Source organism: Heteronotia binoei, chromosome 12 (assembly GCF_032191835.1).
Source record: "Heteronotia binoei isolate CCM8104 ecotype False Entrance Well chromosome 12, APGP_CSIRO_Hbin_v1, whole genome shotgun sequence".
Taxonomy (NCBI): domain Eukaryota; kingdom Metazoa; phylum Chordata; class Lepidosauria; order Squamata; family Gekkonidae; genus Heteronotia; species Heteronotia binoei.
This window is the reverse complement of record NC_083234.1, coordinates 62,507,225-62,526,937: the sequence shown is the minus strand read 5'-3', so window position 1 is coordinate 62,526,937 and position 19,713 is coordinate 62,507,225. Positions and strand designations below refer to the sequence as shown.

General features: G+C 45.6%; 1 protein-coding gene across 1 annotated transcript; it reads right to left on the bottom strand.

The window, feature by feature from the left end:
* Positions 1–651: 651 nt before the first annotated feature.
* Positions 652–10,367, bottom strand: LOC132580017 (collagen alpha-3(V) chain-like). Its single transcript, XM_060250623.1, has 7 exons — positions 10,352–10,367; positions 8,633–8,780; positions 7,621–7,779; positions 4,247–4,442; positions 2,793–2,948; positions 818–859; positions 652–726 (listed from the first exon to the last, which is right to left on the bottom strand). Exons 1-7 carry the CDS (start codon positions 10,365–10,367, stop codon positions 694–696), a joined length of 750 nt encoding a protein of 249 aa, XP_060106606.1. The 3' UTR covers positions 652–693.
* Positions 10,368–19,713: the final 9,346 nt, after the last annotated feature.

Here is a 19,713-nt window from a genome sequence, read left to right as displayed (position 1 = left end):
TCCACCCTCCTGGGGCAACAGAAAGCAACTCCGCACCAACCTCTATGCAACAGCCCTTCGAGTACTTGAAGGCCTACAACCAGGGTGCTTTTTTGTAGCAGAAACTTCTTTGCATATTAGGCCACACCTCCCTGAAGTAGCCTATCCTCCAAGAGCTTACTGTAGGCCCTGTAATGTAATGTAAGCTCTTGGAGGATTGGCTGCATCATGGGGGTGTGGGCCTAATATGCAAAAGAGTTCCTGCTACCAAAAAAGCCCTGCCCACAACCAAAGGGCAAACGTCATCCTCTGTTGCTTTGATTCAGCAGCACCCTGCCTCTGAGCACAGAGCTTCCATCGAGCAATCATGGCTAACAGCCAATGAGGCGCCTGTCCTGCAGCCATTTCTCCAACCCTCTTTGAATGGCCATGCATGCTAGCAGCGCCCCCTACATTGTATGGCAGTAAATCCCACGTGTTAATTGTGCATTGGGAGAGGGGGGAGAGAGAAGTTTTCTTTTCTAAGTCTCCGGCCTGTCACAATTACTATCCCAGCTGACACAGCAAAAAAATATGCAAATGTGCTGGATTTGCATAACGTTTGAAAATTACAAAGTCCAGCCTTTCACGGCAAACCACTTAGACTTTAAAAAAAAAAAAAAAAAAAACCCTCCCAGGTCTGCTAATTCATTTGAAAGTTATTTTGCCCACTAATCAGCAGAGTATACAGCATAATCCTTTGGCCATCTGAAGAGAAATGCCACACTCCTTGAACCAGTTAATTTAAGGCTAGCCCAGCGTAGCATAATTGGCCCCAAGTGGGTTGAGTGAGCCCTACCTGTGTGTCAGATTCTTGAATCTCATTGGTTTCGTCCGGCACCTGCAGCAACACGGAGGAAGCCAGAAATGCGTCATTATTTGCACAGCTGAAGCTCATTTCCCCATTGCCATTTCCAACCACCCTTCCAGAAAAAAAAAATCTAGCAACGTGGTCCTTCATCTTTTCCCCCGGCTTGGGACTGCCATCTTTCCTGACACCAAAGCACCAGAGAGCCTCTCAACAGGCCAGTGTTTTATTTCTTTATTTTGAGCGGGCTGACAACTGGAATTTGTGGTTGAGCCCGTTGACTTATTAATTAATTTATCGGATGAGTATAATTTTTTTTATCTTGCCCTTCTTGCAAGCAGTTGAGGGTGGTGCTCTCCCTCCCCATTTTATCTTCACAACAACCATGTGAGGTAGGTTAGGCTGAAACAGGCTGGCATACGTAGTCCTCCTTCCCCATTTGACCTTCACAACAGTGCTGTGAGGTTTAGGTTGAAATAGAGAGACTTGCCCAGTGAGCTTCATGGCAAAGGACGGATATAAATCCAGGTCTCCCGGATCCTGCCCCGTGACACAGAGTGCTAAAGCTGCAGTACTGCAGTCCTAAGCTCTGCTCACGACCTGAGTTCGATCCCCGGTAGAAGCTGGGTTTTCAGGTAGCCGGCTCAAGGTTGACTCAGCCTTCCATCCTTCCAAGGTCGGTAAAATGAGTACCCAGCTTGCTGGGGGAAAAGAGTAGATGACTGGGGAAGACAATGGCAAACCGCTCCATAAAAAAAAGTCTGCCGTGAAAACGTTGTGAAAGCAACGTCACACCAGAGTTGGAAACGACTGGTGTTTGCACAAAGGGACCTTTCTTTTCCTCCCAGATCCTAGGTCGACAAGCTAACTCAGAGATGCTGGACTCATTTGTTATTAGGGCCGCATCTGACATAAATAAGACCTTGGTGGGCCAGGTCATCTGTGTCATAAAATGTAATGCCAAGAGCAGAGACATAAACTTTATAAAGGACACATCAAAGCACAAAGATTTTTTTAAAGGCTTAAAATAAAACATGCTTAAAGCACTTGTTGGTCTTAAAGGTGCTTTCTTTGTATCTTTCCCATGCGATCCAGAGAACGTGGCAAAGGAAGCTCTGGCTCTTTCCTTCCTTCCCCAGGGGACCGGGGCGGGGGAGCCTCAGCCAATAGAATGAAGAGAGGCTTGGCTCAGTAGCTCTGCTGTACAATTGAGAGAGCCTGGCAAAGCAAACTATCCCTCCCCCCCTTCCTCCCCAAGGGAGGAGCCTCATCCAAAGGAGAAAATAGAAACTTTGCTCTGTAGCTCCTGTGTGATTGAGCAAGCCTGGCAAAGCAAGCTGTTATGCAGAAGGAAGCAAGAGAGAGGGAGAAGGAAGCAGATGACAGCCAGTTGCTTGGGGGCCTTATTTGGCCCCCTGGACCACATGTTTGACACCCCTGCTCTAACCACTACACAGGGTTGCAGGGCCAACTCAAAATTCATTGCAGGAAGGCCCTCCTCTGCCCAATCTTAGCCTCCTATGCTTCTTTTAGGGTTTTTTTAAAAAAAGACAGGAGGAAGAATCAAGAAAGCAATCTGTCACATATAGGCTCGCATGGTGCAGCCAGTGTGGTTTAGTGGTTAAGAGTGGTGGATTCTAATCTGAAGAACTGAGTATGATTCCCCACTCCTCCTCCACATGCAGTCTTGGGTCAGTCTCAGCTCTCTCAGAGCTCTCTCAGCCCCACCTATCCCACAAAATGTCTGTTGTGGGGAGAGGAAGGGAAGGTGATTGTAAGCCACTCCAAGACTCCATCAAGCAGTGAGGGGTAAGGTATAATATAAAACCTCCTCCTCCTCCTCCTCTTCGTTTTTAACCCTGGATAACACATTTTTATCCAACTGCACCACTCAGATAAAATTTCACTCAGTTTATCTGCCTCTCCCCATTCAGCCTTCCATTCTCATCCCGTCATGGAGTCCCACCTGAGTCCCTGTTTGCGGAAATGCAGGCCAGGAGAGAGACGTGTTGTGGTTTGCTTCTTTGTCCAAGGGGCTCCCACAGGTGATGTTATGGGTCTGACAGTGTTCACTGGCTGCTCCGGAGTCTCCCATCAAGAAGGTCAGCTGTCCCAGTGCCCCCTGCAAAGGACACAAAAAGAGTCTATCACATTGGCAGCCTTCAGTTTTTCCAAGGACCTCAGAGGGACTTACCTGGCTTCCCCTTCAATTTATCCTCACAACAACTCAGGCAGAAGGCTAAGCTTAGAGGGTGTGACTGACTAAGGTCACCTGGTAAGCTTTACAGCTGACAGGGGATTTGAACGTGTCTCTCTCTCCAGTCTCAGCCCAACATTCTCACCACTACACCACCCTATATTTTTCTATTTACGACGCGTGAGACTTTTCTCATTATGATGCTGTGAATGTGAATTGTGAATATTATTGTAAAACCATTTAAAACATGTAAATTGGTAATATAACGTTGGTGTTAGCTATTCATTCATGGTGACTGTTATTATCTGAGTCAACATCCAAGCGATAGCCGGAGATCTCCCAGAATTACAGGTCTGATAGCAGGTCTGATCTCCAGGCAACAGAGATCTGTTCACTGGGAGAAAATGGGCACTTTGGAAATTGTGCCTTGTGGCATTATGCTCCACTGAAGCTCCTCCCCTCCCTAAGCCCTGCCTCCCTCAAGTCCCACCCACCACAAATCCTCCTGTTGAGGTAAATCCTCCTGTTGAGGTATTTCCCAACCGAGAGCTGGCAATCCTAATCCATGAACAGGTCTGCCCATAGTTCTTTCTAGGTTTAATTATGGCTTCATAGGGCCTCACTTCAGAGTGGGGCTGAAGCGCAGGAAGTTTGCTTCCATCCCATTTTCACAGTCTAAATCCCCTCCGCTATTCATCCCACAAGGTACTCATTTGGTACCAGTATTTTTTTCCCCTCAGGGCAAACCACAGTCCTGTAATGAGTGAGATGATTCAGAGAATTAAATTCCCACTCCTTGGCTTCAATCCAAACTTGGGCTCCATATGGCTGCAATCAAAAATTTTAAAACAGCTGGAAGCGTGCTGGTGTCTAGTTGAGCCCTGAGATCCCTAAGGAATGGAATGGAGTTGTCACCAGATATTTTTTTTGTAGCAGGAACTCCTTTGCATATTAGGCCACACCCTCCTGTTGTAGCCAATCCTCCTGGAGCTTACAGAAGGTCCTGTACTAAGAGCCCTGTAAGCTCTTGGAGTATTGGCTACATCAGGGTTGCATGGCCTAATATGCAAAGGAGTTCCTGCTACAAAAAAAGTCCTGGTTGTCACCAGTGTGACTGGTTTCCCCGGTGTGATATCGCATCCCCACACCTCCAGACACACAGAATCCCTGTCCTTCATCTCCAGACCACAGCCTGAAACAGCACCCTCAGCCTCAATTCTCACCTCAAAGGGGATCTCAAAGGATTCAATGAGCCCCCCAACCACCAGAAGTCCTTGCAGGGTCACTCCCATCCCAAAGTAACTGGACCATCCAATGCTCTCCACCAGCTGGCAGTCCACATACAGAGCCAGTCTCTCCAAAGAGATGCTGAGAGCCACCCGGTGCCACTTTCCATCTGCCAGGGAGGAAACGGGGAACCTGTGAATCACAACGTTGAAAAGGAGAAAAACAGAACAAAGAATTCACAGGCATGTTTTATAATAATAATAATAAAAAGAAAATCCGAACTCAAGGTCAGGGGTTGTACAACCTGCCACTAAACAAAACAAATCAAGATACCCCTCCAGATCCCTCCAAAATTCTGGGGGTGTCAAAGATGTGGCCTGGGGGCCGAATCAGCCCCCGGAGGGCTCCTAGCAGGCCCCCGAGCAACTGTCTCTTGTCTGCTTCCTTCTCCCCCTCTCTTGCTTCCTTCTGCATCTCAACTTGCTTTGCAAGGCTTGCTCAATTGCACAGGAGCTACGGAGCAAAACCTTGATTCCCCCCCCCCCCCCATTCATTGAGGCTCCTCTCCCTCCTAGTCCCCTGGGGAGGAAGGGAAAGAGCCAGAGCTTCCTTTGCCCAGTTCCCTGGAGCCCATGAGAGAAATACAAAGAAAGCACCATTAAGACCAACAAGTGCTAATGTTTTAAGCATGTATTAAGTTTTTTTTTTAATCTTTAGTTGTGTTTGTCTGTGTCCTTTAAAAAGTTTGTATCTCTGCTACCCAGTCTTAAATAAGTACACACATGGCCCGGCCCAATATGGGCCAGCCTGGCCCAAAGCCTCATTTATGTCAGATCCGGCCCTCATAACAAGTGAGTTCAACACCCCTGTACTAGAATTTGGGGGCATCCAATGAAGCTGATGGGCAGTAGTTAAAGGATGGACAAAAGAAAAAGCTGCTTTAAATAGCAAGTGATTAAAATGTGGAATTCGCTGTCATGGGCTGTAGTGATGGCCACAGGCACAGAGGGCTTTAAAAGGGGATGCACTGAGGATCAGTGATTACTAGCCATGGTGACCAAAGGGAACCTCCATGTTCAGAGACAGACACTTTCTGAATACCAGCGCCAGGAGGAAACATCAAGAGAAAGCCTCAAGTCTCTGTGCCCTGTTGCTGGACCTCCAGGTGGGTCACTGTATGAGACAGAATGCTAGACTCAATGGGCCACTGGTCCAATCCAGCAGTGTTGTAGTTTGTACAACAGTGATTAGCAGGTTCCAGAGCTACAATATACAGTGGTTTAACCGACTGTCTCAGCCAATTAAAACTTTTCTAATTAAAAAGGTACCCCCAATCAGCTGGGTAATTTTTTAAAAAAATCATTCATTATTTTGAATTAAAGATTTATAAATCCACATACAGAAAGTGCAGCTGCAAAAGACGTGTTTCTCCCCCTCTCAGAAGCGAACAAAAGGGATTTTTTTTTTTTTGCCTGCAATGGATTTTCAAGTACTTGCATCAAAAACAATGCTGCAAATTCAAACGGCCTCTGAGCCTTTCGTGGAAAGGCAAAGGACAACTCCTGCCAATCAGAAGTTGCAGGCAGCGTCGCCTGGATTTTTATGCTCCATTTTAAAATTCTGGAATTCCAACCACTGATTTCTTTAACCCCAGTTTTAAAGAATGATATTTTTAGAAGAAAGACACTGCTAAATCCTGATTTTATGATGATAATGTACCAAACTGGCTAACTTGAATACTTTGTACTCCATTTTTGAGATATTTATGAAATGTTATTCAAAGAATACATTTTGATCGAGTCAGTTTGGATGAATACTGGGATAAATAAGGGTTCAGTGGCAGAGAATTAGCTTTATCAGCAAAGGATTAATGGTTCATGGTCCTGTTAAAAAGATGCCAGGGAGCAGATAGTGGGAAAGTTCTTTCTATCCCTGATACAGCTAAGGTAGTTTTCAGTGCATTCCTAAGCAGGGCTGCTAGGAATCCTATTGAAATCTCCTCAATAGGCTTACTTCCGGGAAAGTGTTTTTAGGACTGCAAGGTCAGAAAGAAGCCAAAACTGAGTGACAGTTGCTTCACCAGGCTAATCATTGATATTATAAGAACTTGAGGGGCCCTGCTGGGTCAAATCAAAGATACATCTAGTCCAGTATTCTGCGTGGTCACTTATTGAAAGACTTGCCTGGGGAGGGGGGCAAACAGGCCTTAGAAGCAAAGACCTTCCACTGATACTGCCTTCTAGAACTGTTATTCATACATTGGCTCTTTCCACAGTGGTAAGCTGCGGTACTGCAGTCCAAACTATGCTCACAACCTGAGTTCGATCCTGGCAGAAGATGGATTCAGGCAGCTGGCTCAAGGTTGACTCAGGCTTCCATCCTTCCGAGGTCGGTAAAATGAGTACCCAGCTTGCTGGAGGTAATGTGTAGATGACTGGGGAAGGTAATAGGAAACCACCCCATAAAAAGTCTGCCGTGAAAATGTTGTGATGCAACGTCACCTCATGGGTCAGTAACGACTCAATGCTTCCACAGGGGACTACCTTTACCTTTGCCTTTAAAGGGAACTTTAACACCAGAGGCAGTCATTTGCAGAATACTAGTGCTAGAAGGCATCAAAATTATTATAGCTAGTCACCTGTGATAGACCTTTCCTCTGTGAATATAATACCCACAAAAATTAAATACATTGATAGTGTTACCAGGGAAACCAGGCCCAAAGATGAGAGATGTCCCTGTTGCTTCAAGGAGGGTGTGGTCTGTTCTGCAGATGTTTTTGCTCCCTCTAGTGGCCAATTCAATATTATATAGCTTTATGTCCGGTATAAAAACCTGTAGTTTAAATCTGTAAGAATATACATCGGACATAAAGTGATGTAATATTGAATCAACCATTAGATGGAGCAATCTGAGGCTCAGGAAAACCCTCCCGAAGCAACAAAAACACACAACTAAGGAAAACAAGAATGCAGAAAAACCCTAAGTCTCCTCTACATCAAATGACAGACAGCTGCTACTGATATGCCTCTATTGCCATTAACATATCTCCCAGACAGGGGTGGAATTCTAGCAGGAGCTCCTTTGCATATCAGGCCACACACCCCTGATGTAGCCAATCCTTACAATCCTTGTAAGCTCTTGGAGGATTGGCTGCATCAGGGGGCATGGCCTAATATGCAAAGGAGCTCCTGCTAGAATTCCACCCCTGCTCCCAGGTGTCATTGACAGAAACCAAGGATCAAAGGGGAAAGCTGCAGAGGCAGTTAACAGTTTGTAGTGGAAACATCCCATTGATTCCACTTTAGGAAGGTCAGTGTTGCCATCTTTACCCCAGGATTCTAATGCAGGAAAGAGCTGGCTAAGGGCTTACTCATAATGGCGTCTCCTGCTGGCGACAAAAATCAAGGCATAAGGGCTAATCCTGATCTGAAAAAGGATGTCACTGCGGTAGCCGATGATCGTCAAGAGACTGGTCTCCTCCTTCAGAGAGTACTGAAGAGTCAGTAACAGGCTGAGCTCATCTGCAAAGCTAAGAAAGAAACAGACCTCAGTGCTAGCCAGGAGCACAGATACTTCCATTTTGAAAGACACCCCAAGTTAAAACCAATCAGAATCACCACATTCAGCGTAATCTTATGGTTCAGCCCTCCTGGGATTGCACCATTTTGATTTGCAAGGAAGGGGTTATAAACCCAAAAGCTTTTTATGGGTGAAGACCCTTCTTAAAGGGTGAAAATTTTTTGCTAAAAGGAGTGTGATTGGGGGGTGGGGTGGGGAAGCAGGGTTGGTGTCAAGGATTACTTTGGTTGGCCCTTCAAAGGCCCACCATCAACTGGAGATGGTAAACTAATCTAGAGCTTGGTAGTAGTTAAAAAAGATGATGATGATATTGGATTTATACTCCACCCTCCACTATGAATCTCAGAGTCCCAAAGCAGCTCACAACCTCCTTTACCTTCCTCCCCCACAACAGACACCCTGTGAGGTATAGTTGGGGCTGAGAGAGCTCTCCCAGAAGCTGCAAGATCTATGGCTGACCCAAGGCCATTCCAGCAGCTGCAAGTGGAGGAGTGGGGAATCAAACCCGGTTCTTCCAGATAAAAGTCCACACATAAAGGGGGGAAAGTATTTCCCACCACCACCACCCCGCCCACCGATACGCTTTTCACTAAGAAATGGGAGATCAATCCACACATGGCACTTTGGTAATACAGAAGAGAGAGAAGGAGATGAATGAACCAAAGCAAGTGAAAGATGCAACACACTGAACATACACCATGCTCTTTAGATACTCAAAATGCAACATTCCCATATGCAGGAAGAAAGTCAGATAAAGAGAATTTTGTAAGCATCCCTACACATCCTTTTGATATCACACTCACATTTCCTCAAAGACTTCCACAGAAGGGATACTGAGAGTGGCATATTGTCCGACCTCCAGAATACTGCAATTGGCCTCATCGTAGCTGAGAGAAAAATTGCCCGAATCCTGGCTATAGGATGCTAGCTTGTTCAGCAGGTTCACTTCAACTGGGGCGGGGGGGGGGGGGGGGAGTGAAAGAAAAGAAAAAGACAAGAAAGCAAATCTGAATTGAGACACCTTAAAGCTGTACCAGAACAGCACTTTAAGAGGAAAGCAGCGGGTTCTATCTGTTGCTGGTTTATAACATTTCAGATTGCAGGTGGACTATCGAATGCTTCCCCACATTCACAGAAAACTGGCAACTCAGGGAAAACATTGTGGACTCGATTTCTCCACCATCATTTATTTACACACCACACCTACTGCTATACTTACCACAGTACAAAAATCAGAAAGACAGAGCTCCATCTGCACTCCTGGTCTAATAAGGCAAACTTGTGAGGAAAGGGAGCGATTTTATGCTTCTCCCTGACTTGCTAGTTTTCTATGTGCGGGAAGGATGACTATAACCAGGGCCGGCGCGTGGGAGTAGGCGGGGTAGGTGGCTTGCCTATGCAGAGCACTCCTCTGAGCCTGCCTTGAAGACAGGATCGGAGGAGTGCTACACAGTGCAGTACGCTCTTCGGAGACTACCTTGGAAATCCCTAAGGCAGGGGTGTCAACCATACAGCCCATGAGCCAGAAGCAGTCCATGCAGGTGCTAATGTATAATGGGTGGTGGAAGTGAGCGGGTGGCCATCAGGGAGATACTGTAAGGAAATACTTTAAGAGTGTTAATAAGCATTATTATTATTGTTAGCTTATATTCTGCCCTTTCCCATAATGGGCTCCAGGCGAATCGCAACATAAACTGAACAATAATAAAAACCTACCGTTTAAATTTAAAACAATTTAACAGAATTAGTAAATAAAACAATAGGACAATAAAACAAATAGGTGCATCATCAGGCTGGAAGGGCACATTTCACAGGATACAGCAGTTTTTGGCTCAAAACGAATGACGGTGATAATAAATAGGATAGCACCATAGTCTGTAAAGCACGATGTCCCAACAAGGGAGGCCAACTGATGGAATAATTACTGGAATAGGATGCCCGCTGCCTCAACCAAAGGCCAAAGCATGTTTGTATTTTGAGTAAAAAACAGTATCGTTAATTGGGTTTACCTGTGTCTTTATAAAGTTTATAACTCCAGTTAGTACTTGGCATTACTTTTTATGGCACACATGGCCTGGCCCGACAAAGCATTTATGTCATATGAGAGCCAGTGTGGTGTAGTGGTTAAGTGTGCAGACTCTTACCTGGGAGAACCGGGTTTGATTCCCCACTTCTCCACTTGCACCTGCTGGAATGGCCTTGGGTTAGCCAAGGTTAGCTCTGGCAGAGGTTGTCCTTGAAAGGGCAGCTGCTGTGAGAGCCCTCTCCAGCCCCACCCACCTCACAGGGTGTCTGTTGTGGGGGAGGAAGGTAAAGGAGATTGTGAGCCGCTCTGAGACTCTTCGGAGTGGAGGGTGGGATATAAATCCAATTTCTTCTTCTTCATATCCAGCCCTTATAGCAAATGAGTTTGACACTTCTGATGGGGTAACAAAAAGTTGGCTGTGACTTGACAGCACTTTCTACCACCAACAGAGAATGCAATATGCGATAGACATTGGTCTAATCTGGGAGACACTCACATGTGCGAGTGTTCATGTGCGAAAGTTCACCATCGGGGTCACTTAATGCAGATCAGTTATGATTTAACTTGGAAGGGATCCTTAGTGCACGCTCCTGGTTTCACAAATGTAAAATAGTGTTGGATTGGGGTGAGAGCAGAGGAGGAATTCTATCAGGAGCTCCTTTGCATATTAGGCCACCCCTGATGTAGTCAATCCTCCAAGAGCTTACAAAAAAGAGCCTTGGAAGCTCTCGGAGGATTGGCTACATCAGGGGTGTGTGGCCTAATATGCAAAGGAGCTCCTGATAGAATTCCACTCCTGGGTGGGAGGATTCTAGTAAAAAGACCAAAAGTGGGCCATTCATGACTGAAGTTACTCCTGATCTATGGGCAGTAGAGTCCTCTCGGGGTGAAAGGTTTCCCATAATCTTCTTTTTAGATTTACAGTCCCTTTTTCCCTACCTACAGTCAGTCCTGAACCTCACAAAGCAGAAACAACCGATCTGCCAGAGGGCAGAGGAGACAGTCGTGCCTAAATATGTCACCCTGCTGTGCCTGAGCTCACAGGAAGGCGTGGGATCACACAGCACCAACCACGAATTCGGGGAGAGAAGGGCAGAGAATCTCATACGCTTCAAGTGGGAAGTCTGCCAGCACCATCTGCCATAGCTTGGTAGGCGTCCAGGCCTCGTGTGTCCTTCTAACTCCCATCGAAGATATTTGTCTCAGGGCAGATGAACACCTCGGAGCGCACTGTAAAATGTCAGTATACATACCAATAAACCGCTGTTTGCCGCTCTGCTAAGTAACAAGTCAATTGAGCAGAAAGCTGCTTTAATTCAGTGGAACTATAGAGTAACTATTCTGCCTTTGGCCTCCCAAACAAAGCTTTGCTGTTTGGTTTGGAAGGAGAGTTACAGAGATGCATTAAAGGGACTCCACTTTAAGGGCCACAGAATAATTGAAAAAGACAAACATTCCCTACCAATGATAAGCAAATGAACAGAGCAGCAGCCAAACTGAGCCATCTACATATGCATTATTTGGCACTCCAGTGTTCCCTACTTTTCAGACAAGCACACTTGTATTTGAAACTTGTCATTTTCAAAAGTTTCCTTCCTTCCTTCCTTCCTTCCTTCCTTCCTTCCTTCCTTCCTTCCTTCCTTCCTTCCTTCCTTCCTTCCTTCCGTGTTATTGCTGAAGGATAGCAACCACTGAGTTGGAGCCAAAAGCCAATCCAGAATGGCACAAGGAATGTACTCAGCTTTGGTAAGGCTAGGAAATTGGCAAGGTTGAAATTCTAGAGAGGCCAGCTGTGAAGTTCTCCATAAACCTTCCCCCATTCTAGCAAGATTATAAGAAACAAAAAAATCACTTCCTTTGTCAGGGATTTCCTGCTGGGCAGACTGGAAAGAGGGCAGGGAGATGGGACACAGGGTCAAAAAATCCAGAGGAGTTAGCCGTGTCAGTCTGTTGCTGCAAAATAGTAAAGAATCCAGTAGCACCTTTAAGACTAACAAATTTTATTGTAGCATAAGCTTTTGAGAAACACAGCGTTCTTTGTCAGATGCATTGCTGTTCGGTACACTCAAAACATCTGCAGTACCATTTAGAACAATCCCATGTGCTCAGTAAAAAGTAAGAATTTTCTCAAGCATTCCAGGATGCTGCTCACAATCTGGAATTTGAGCAGACAACCAATCACACATCACTGCACAAAAGAGGAATTTGCTCAAGAGGAAAGCTGGAGTCTGAACTTTTGTAGAGCCAGGTAAAACACCACTGGGTTCTTGGGTCACGGGGCAGTTGTTCAATCAGCAAGGTACACCCCCAATCTTTTCTAGTTAGCAGCTCCCTCTTTCAAGGATTCACTTATTTCAGCCTTAATGGTTCCTTTTGGCACCAACCGGACCATTCACAGCCGGAATGTTTGGACTTCAGTCTGTACTCCTCACCCACATGAAAGTTGCATAAATGCAAACATTTGACAGTGCAATAAGTTTAGGCTGGCTGATGCTATTTCAAAGGGAGCTTGACAAGAGCACCCACGATACAAGGAAAATAGCAACGAAAACCATAAAACGTTTCTTGGGGGGGAAGGGGAGAAAACACACCCCAAACTGTCTTGAAGGTTCCTGGAAATTTCACTATTTGGACTCTGCACTGAGGCACTCATCTGAGGAAATAATCTGTCCCTGGCATGGCAAAACAGTCGGGCAGATGACCTAATAGATCCTTTCCATGTATAACTGCTGGATTATCCTTAGGAAAACAGCTTGCTCCAAAAGTCTTACCAGAATCGTAAATGTACAGCTTAGTGGTATTTATAGTTTTCTATAAGAGACCCTGGTGCGTTGCACTGAAGCTTTCTCATTGGGGTTAGAACCAAGCTAAGGTTTTGGCAGAAGCCTGAAGAAAAAGCTTTGGTTTTGATGACAACGTAAATTATTACAACGCTGCACCAAGAATACAGACACACAGCAGAACCCTGTTTCAAACACAGCAGATACAGTCTTTGCCTGTAAGATAGGGTGGCCAGAAATACCTTACTGTGAAACATTATGATGTCAATTTGCAAGGAAAGCAAGCAAAGACGTACAGGAAAGATGATTCCACAAGCTTAGACATAGCTTAGCTCAGCTTTCTTCAGCTTAGCTCTGTTATGGAAACAGGACATGTTGTGACACTAAATAAAAACTTATTTGCAAGTGTAAAGGGACTGGCATGCGGCTTTGTCCTTTATTAAGATAGGAAGAGCCAACGATCCAACTAGGACAACGGAACCTTTATTCGAACAAAGGTTTACTGTCCCTATAAATATTAACTTAACCTTTCCCCCCCTATAGTGATGGATGGAGGCAGAACTATTCAGTCAACAACTAAAGTTGGCTGTATTAGTCACTGAAGATGAGCAATAACAATCCATGCAGCGTCTAGAGCATCTTCATCTTCCTTCAGGTCATACCAGTCGGCCGTGGATGCAGATAAATATGCTCCTCTATCCAAAGTACACCTCCTGGTGTATTTTGACACTGAGAAGAAGATCATACAGATGCTTGCAGAAACACCACCACACAACAGCTGAGTGTGAGACATCTAATGCAGAAGCAAAGGCATCTCCTCTTTAAGAGATCATAGTCTCTGGACCACCAGCTCAAGACCTCCTGATGGGAACTGGGTGGTGGTGATTTGGCCACTATGTGATGGAGTGTTGGACTGGATGGGCCACTGGCCTGATCCAACATGGCTTCTCTTATGTTCTTATGTTCAGAGGACAGGACAGAGCTACAATCTGCAACATACCTAAACAACACAAAGACCACAGGGACTCCACTACTCTCAGCTCCAGCAACAATGCAGAATAGGGTTGCCAGGTCCAATTCAAGAAATATCTGGGGACTTTGGGCGTGGAGCCAGGAGCAAGGTTGTGACAAGCATAATTGAACTCCAAAGGGAGTTCTGGCCGTCACATTTAAAGGGACTCTGCTCCTTTTAAATGCCTTCCATCAATTGGAAATAATGAAGGATAGGGGCACCTTCTTTTGGGGCTCATAGAATTGGATCCCTGATCCAATCTTTTTGAAAGTTGGAGGGTCCTTTGAGGAGATGCATCGGATGCTACAATGAAAATTTGGTGCCTCTACCTCAAAAAAGGGGACCCCCAGAGCCCCAGATACCCATGGATCAATTCTACATTATATCATATGAGAATCAGTCACCATGGGGAATAATGGCGTGCCTAGCAGACATTTCCCTTCCCCCCCGCCCCGCTTTCTGATGACCCTGAAGCAGGGGGAGGGCCTCCAAACTGGGGGATCCCCTGCCCCCACCCGGGGATTGGCCACCCTAATGCAGAAAGTACTGTGAATAGCGGCCTGATGGCATTCAAAAGCCTCTCCCTCAGAAGCAGCACTGTGTCACTTTCTTCAGCCTGTACTGTTGCTCCCACAAGGAACCATCTTCCCTTGCCCCACTCCACTGAAAAAAAAAAATACATATCCCACCAAGCATCCAGGGACATCTGTAATCTGGCAGCCACTCATGATGCAGCCCATGTCTAACTTAACTGCTATCTACAGCCACTACAGACCACACAGGAAAACTTGCAGAAGGTGGTGGCAGTGCCAGAGCAGACATCACAACACCACACAGCCTTCCTGTACTGGATCTATCACATTACCCTGCAGAAGAAAGCATAATCTGTCTTGCCTTCCACCATCTCTAAAAGCAGTGACATTGAAGCCACTGTCACGACTGTTTCTTCTAGAATGACTGCCATGACGAAGCTGACTGGTTCTGCATCCATTGCAAAGGAACAGACCAGGAGGCCATCACACCCCCATGTTCTTGAATGAAACCAATGGCTGGTGAAGGTCCTTTGTGAGGGCACACTCTCCCATGGAAGAGATGGCATTCCTGCTCCTCTTTATTTGCACGACACCTCAATGGTAGATTTGCAGCTACATCTCTGGCTCTGTTATCCCTACTCTCTGCAGTGCTGTCCAGAAGAACCTGGAAGGCCAACTGTGTAAGTACGCAAGTAACTCTAGATGTGGCCTGTTCGGTTCAAACAGACTCAGACACCAGCCAAAAGGGGGGGGGAAAACATTTTTCCCATGCAATTATTTCTTTCTCTGTTATCTGAGCAATTCTCCCTAAGACAACAGAGCAATGTGGCAGCAATCACAAAGGGAAGATTAATGTAGTTAATGCATTATGCTCATGTGCATTTCTATGGCAGACATGCTTGAGTTAGATGGGAGGGGAGCAGGGCCAGTGTGTGGGAGCTGGCGAGGTAGGTAGGTGCCTTGGGACCCACCTTGCCTTTAGGTGCCCTCTCCCACTGTTCCGCTGCTCTCAGCTTCCCCAGTTGCAGACCTCGGAAGCTGAGAGTGGCGGAACTACACACCAGTTTGTGCTCTCCTCCAAGCCCGGCTTCCTATCCAGACTCAGAGGAGAGTGGTCTCGCTCTGAAGCTGCCTCCCAGGCAAAGAGAGACAGCCTTAGAGCGAGGCATGGCAGTCCCACAGCCCTTCCCCCCACTGGGCAGCCATGCAGAGGAAGGAGGTGGCGCAGCTGTGCGGGCGGCCTGGGGTGGCAAAAACCCCAGCGCCACCCCTGGGGGGAAGTTTATCGTGACTTCCTCACATTCCCTTTAGCTCACTGGTGCCAGTGGATCTAAAAGGAGTATGAAAGAACAATTGCTTTGTCCCCCCCCCCAACACTCCTCCTTTCAAGAAGAAAGAGATCACCCAAGAAACACCTCAATTGTGAGTGCCTTGGGGGGGGGGTGCCTGAAAAAAGTGACTGGAAAGATTCTCTTGCACTCTGCTCCTACTCCTGCCTTCAGCACTGGGAAATGGAAGGCCAGCCTTAACTGCCAGTTGGCAGTGGTCCTCAGCCAATTTGTAAGCAGCACAGCTTACTTAGAGACGAAGACAAACAAACTACCCTGTGTGTGGTGAAATTTCTAGCAGCTGTTGTCAAATCACATGGCAAGTTTTGCAGTAGCAACCTTAAAGTTCTTCCATATTTTCCGGTGGAATGAGGTTTATTGTGGGACAGGGGTTTGCTGTTTATGACTCTAATTGCAAAAACAGTAGAGACAATCTATGAAACCAGCAGATGTCCAGCCACACCAACCCAAGATGCTGATCCACAGCCTTGCCTGCTTTTACCTGGTCAAAACAGCAGTACCTTTTACCTCCTCTACTTCAAGCTCCAGTCTAAGCAACAGGACAGAGGGGTGTGGCTCAGCGGAAGAGCATCTGCTTTGCATGCAGAATGTCCCAAATTCAGTCCCCAGCATCTCCACTTAACAAGGACCAGGTGGTAGGTGATGTGAAAGACCTCTTTCCTGAGACCCTGGAGAGCTGCTGCCAGTCTGAGTAGACAATAGCAATCTTGATGGACCAGTGACTTGATTAGGGAGAGGCTTTGGCTCAGTGATAGAATATCTGCTCTGCATGCAGATGGTCCCAGGTTCAGCTGAAAAGGACCAGGCAGTAAATGATGTGAAAGACCTCTGCTTGAGACCGTGGAAAACCGCTGCCAGTCTGAGCAGACAATACTGACCTTGATAGACCAAAAGTCTGATTCAAGATAAGAAAGCTTTCATGGGAACATCTGCTTGGCACACAGAAAGTCCCAGGTTCAATCCCTGGCATTTCCAGTTAAAAGCTCAGGTAGTAGGTGATGTGAAAGATCTCTACCTGGGAGAGCCATCGCTGGTCTGAGCAGACAGCCCTGATTTTGAAGGATGGAAAGTCTGATTCAGTATAAGGCAGCTTCACGTGTACAACAGCAGCCACTTCTCTGGCTTTGGGTGCAAGCAATTGATCTCAGGGGCCCTGAGCTGCACACCTGAGTCTGGACTCAGGTCATATACAACCCCAGCTTGGCCCTAACACCTGTTGAAAGCAGCTTAAAAAATAAGAGTTAAAAGTTTTTGTTAATTCCCCTCTTCTTTTTCGCCATTTTACAAGCTGAATTTAATTTCCCTTCTCCTTTTCCCTGCTTTTACATGACACAATTATATTTTCATGATCTTCTCTGTAGCCATGGAGAGTTTTATTATTTTTTTTAAAGTGTGTGTGGGGGAGTGGAGAAATCTGGAATTCTCAAGATTCTAACTGGAGGGGAGGGGATCTCAAAAGAATGCCCCCTCTTCCTTGCTTTTGAGATGATGATTACTGGTCTACGCCTTGCATGTGGCATGGTACATTATTTTTTAATGCCCACTGAAACAATAAACCCCTGGCCGGTGGAAAAACAAGGAACTGCTCTGTTTAACATCTCTGTACATAAAATGGAGTTCCTGGTTTGGCAGTTTACGCTATGAAGCAAGTGGCAGAACCAGAATTTAATTTTCTACCCTTTCATCCTAAACACCCCACTTTGTTTGACAGTGGGGTAGGCTGGAAAGAAAGAAAGAAAGAAAGAAAGAAAGAAAGAAAGAAAGAAAGAAAGAAAGAAAGAAAGAAAGAAAGAAAGAGAAAGAGAGAGAGAGAAAGAGAGAGAGAGAAAAAGAGAGAAAGAGAGAGAGAGAGAGAAAGAGAGAGAGAAAGAGAGAGAGAAAGAAAGAAAGAAAGAAAGAAAGAAAGAAAGAAAGAAAGAGAGAGAGAAAGAGAGAGAGAGAAAGAGAGAGAGAGAAAAAGAGAGAGAGAGAGAAAGAGAGAGAGAGAGAAAGAGAGAAAGAGAGAAAGAGAGAAAGAGAGAAAGAGAGAAAGAGAGAAGAAAGAGAGAAAGAGAGAAAGAAAGAAAGAAAGAAAGAAAGAAAGAAAGAAAGAAAGAAAGAAAGAAAGAAAGAAAGAAAGAAAGAAAGAAAGAAAGAAAGAAAGAAAGAAAGAAAGAAAGAAAGAAAGAAAGAAAGAAAGAAAGAAAGTTTGGTTGCTAAGGAGAGGAATTGGGGGGATATGGAATGTGGCTTGTAGGCATGTTCGGGGTAGAGAATGAATGGGGACCCAAAGGAGAAAAATGAATTTGATTTATGGCCCTTGAGCACAGAAGCAGGCTCCTAGCCTTCCAGGTACACCTTTCGAGTTCTTGCCGCTCATCTGCAGGGTGAGCAGAGAAAGTTTTTGATTTTTGCTGTGCTCCAGGATCTCTGGTTCAATGCAGCCGACGTCACGACGATTTGCGCTTCGTTCTTCCCAAGTCTTCAGCAATTTTTTTTCGTTCTGACACATATAGCAATAATGTGGTCTGCAGTTATACCATTTCTTAAAAGAAAAGGTAGGTTTTCTCAGTGTAAGGAGCTAAAGAATCAGCTCTTTAAAACAAAAAAACACACACTTTATGGTTGGTCGGGGGGGGGGTTGTAGAAAAAGTCCAGCAGGAACTCATTTGCATATTAGGCCACACCTCTGGTGCCAAGCCAGCTGGAACCATGTTTCTGTGTGTTCCTGCTCAAAAAAGCCCTGGGGTTGCCAACCTCCAGGTGGCAGCAGGTGATCTTCTGGAATTATACCTGATCTTCAGGCGACAGAGATCAGTTCACCTGGGGAAAATAAACCACTTTGGAAGGTGGACTCAATAGCATTTTACCCCACTGAAGACCCTCCCCTCCCCAAACCCCATCTTCTTAAGACTCCATCCCAAAAACCTCCTAGTATTTCTCAAGCTGGAATTGGCAACTCTGTCCATCCATCTCATACAGACGCACACACTGAAGAAATTACAGAACATAAGCGCTTTGGTTAAAGAGAAAAATTAAACTGTTTATACCAGGGTGGCCAAATTTGTTTAATGAAAGAGCCACATAGAGTAAATGTCAGATGTTTGAGAGCCGCAAGGTAGGAAAATAGATGGGGGGGAAGGAGAGGTGGAAAGAAAGCAACTCTAAATGCATTCTTCAAGAGCTGGCTGGCTTGACTTGGAGAAGTGATTTAAAGAGACAAATGTCTTCTCCAATCCAGCCAACAAAGTGGTGGGGGCTTTGAGAGCCACACAATATGTGTGAAAGAGCCACATGTGGCTCCCGAGCCGCAATTTGGCCACCCTTGGTTTATGCAAATTCCCTGAATGCCTGGAAGTTGTAATTAACGTGGTTTTCTTCACTTATGTACCATGTCAGCAGTAAACATGTTCCCACATTACACAGTGTCTCATACGGTGCTTGATTTCAGGCAAAACAACTTGCGACTCTGGAGTTTGCATTACTTAGCTTTAAAAGAGAAGTTCTATGGATTGGGTCATAATGCTGAAGAAGAGGGGTGAACTGTTGCTACCATCTATTGTTCTGATCGATAATGCCCCGATCCATAGCACTTTTAGCCCCATAGCACTTTTAACTCCACAGACAAAATATAAGTACTTATCTTTTCTCCCCCCACCCCCAAGCGGGACTTAAAGTAACAAGGGGAGTTAAGTGGAGTGCCTTAGCCCAGAATCTCCAAGCTTTTTGGTAGTTGAGTGACTAAGCAATTCAACTCCTCTCTTAAACTGAAGCTTTTTTGATCCTAGAATTGCTTCTCTCACAGCTCTACAAAGCTAAGAATTGTGAAGCCACATTTCCTAGGCTGCCGACCCGTGAGAAAGAAAAAAAACATGGGCCTTGACAGTAAAAGTTTTATTGTGCCTAATGCTCCAAAGTCTGCAAGAAAATCTGTTAAGCATCATGTTCTATCCGTACTGTGGCAAGGTAAATCTCTTTCTCTCACTCTCTTTTTTAAAACGTCTGCAAGACGTAAAACATTCCGATCGCATGTAAGTCAATACAAGGCATCTGGTCTTACATGAGACGGAAGAAAGGCGCGGGAGAGCCACAGCCAGTTGCTACAGGGGGAGGGTGGGTTGGGTGTTTTTTTTTCACAGTTTCACACAATTAATTTCAAAAGCATATGGAGCTGGTAAGTTCCATAAGACAGGACCACTACAGAC

Bases quoted from the DNA above. Each gene is read 5' to 3' on its own strand.
- LOC132580017 (XM_060250623.1), bottom strand. The intron at 4,443-7,620 runs GTAAGCCCTTAG...TGTGATTCACAG, and splicing joins AGCAGGAGACGCCATTATGA to GTTCCCCGTTTCCTCCCTGG. The intron at 860-2,792 runs GTGGGACTCCAT...GTGTTGCTGCAG, and splicing joins TTCCGCAAACAGGGACTCAG to GTGCCGGACGAAACCAATGA.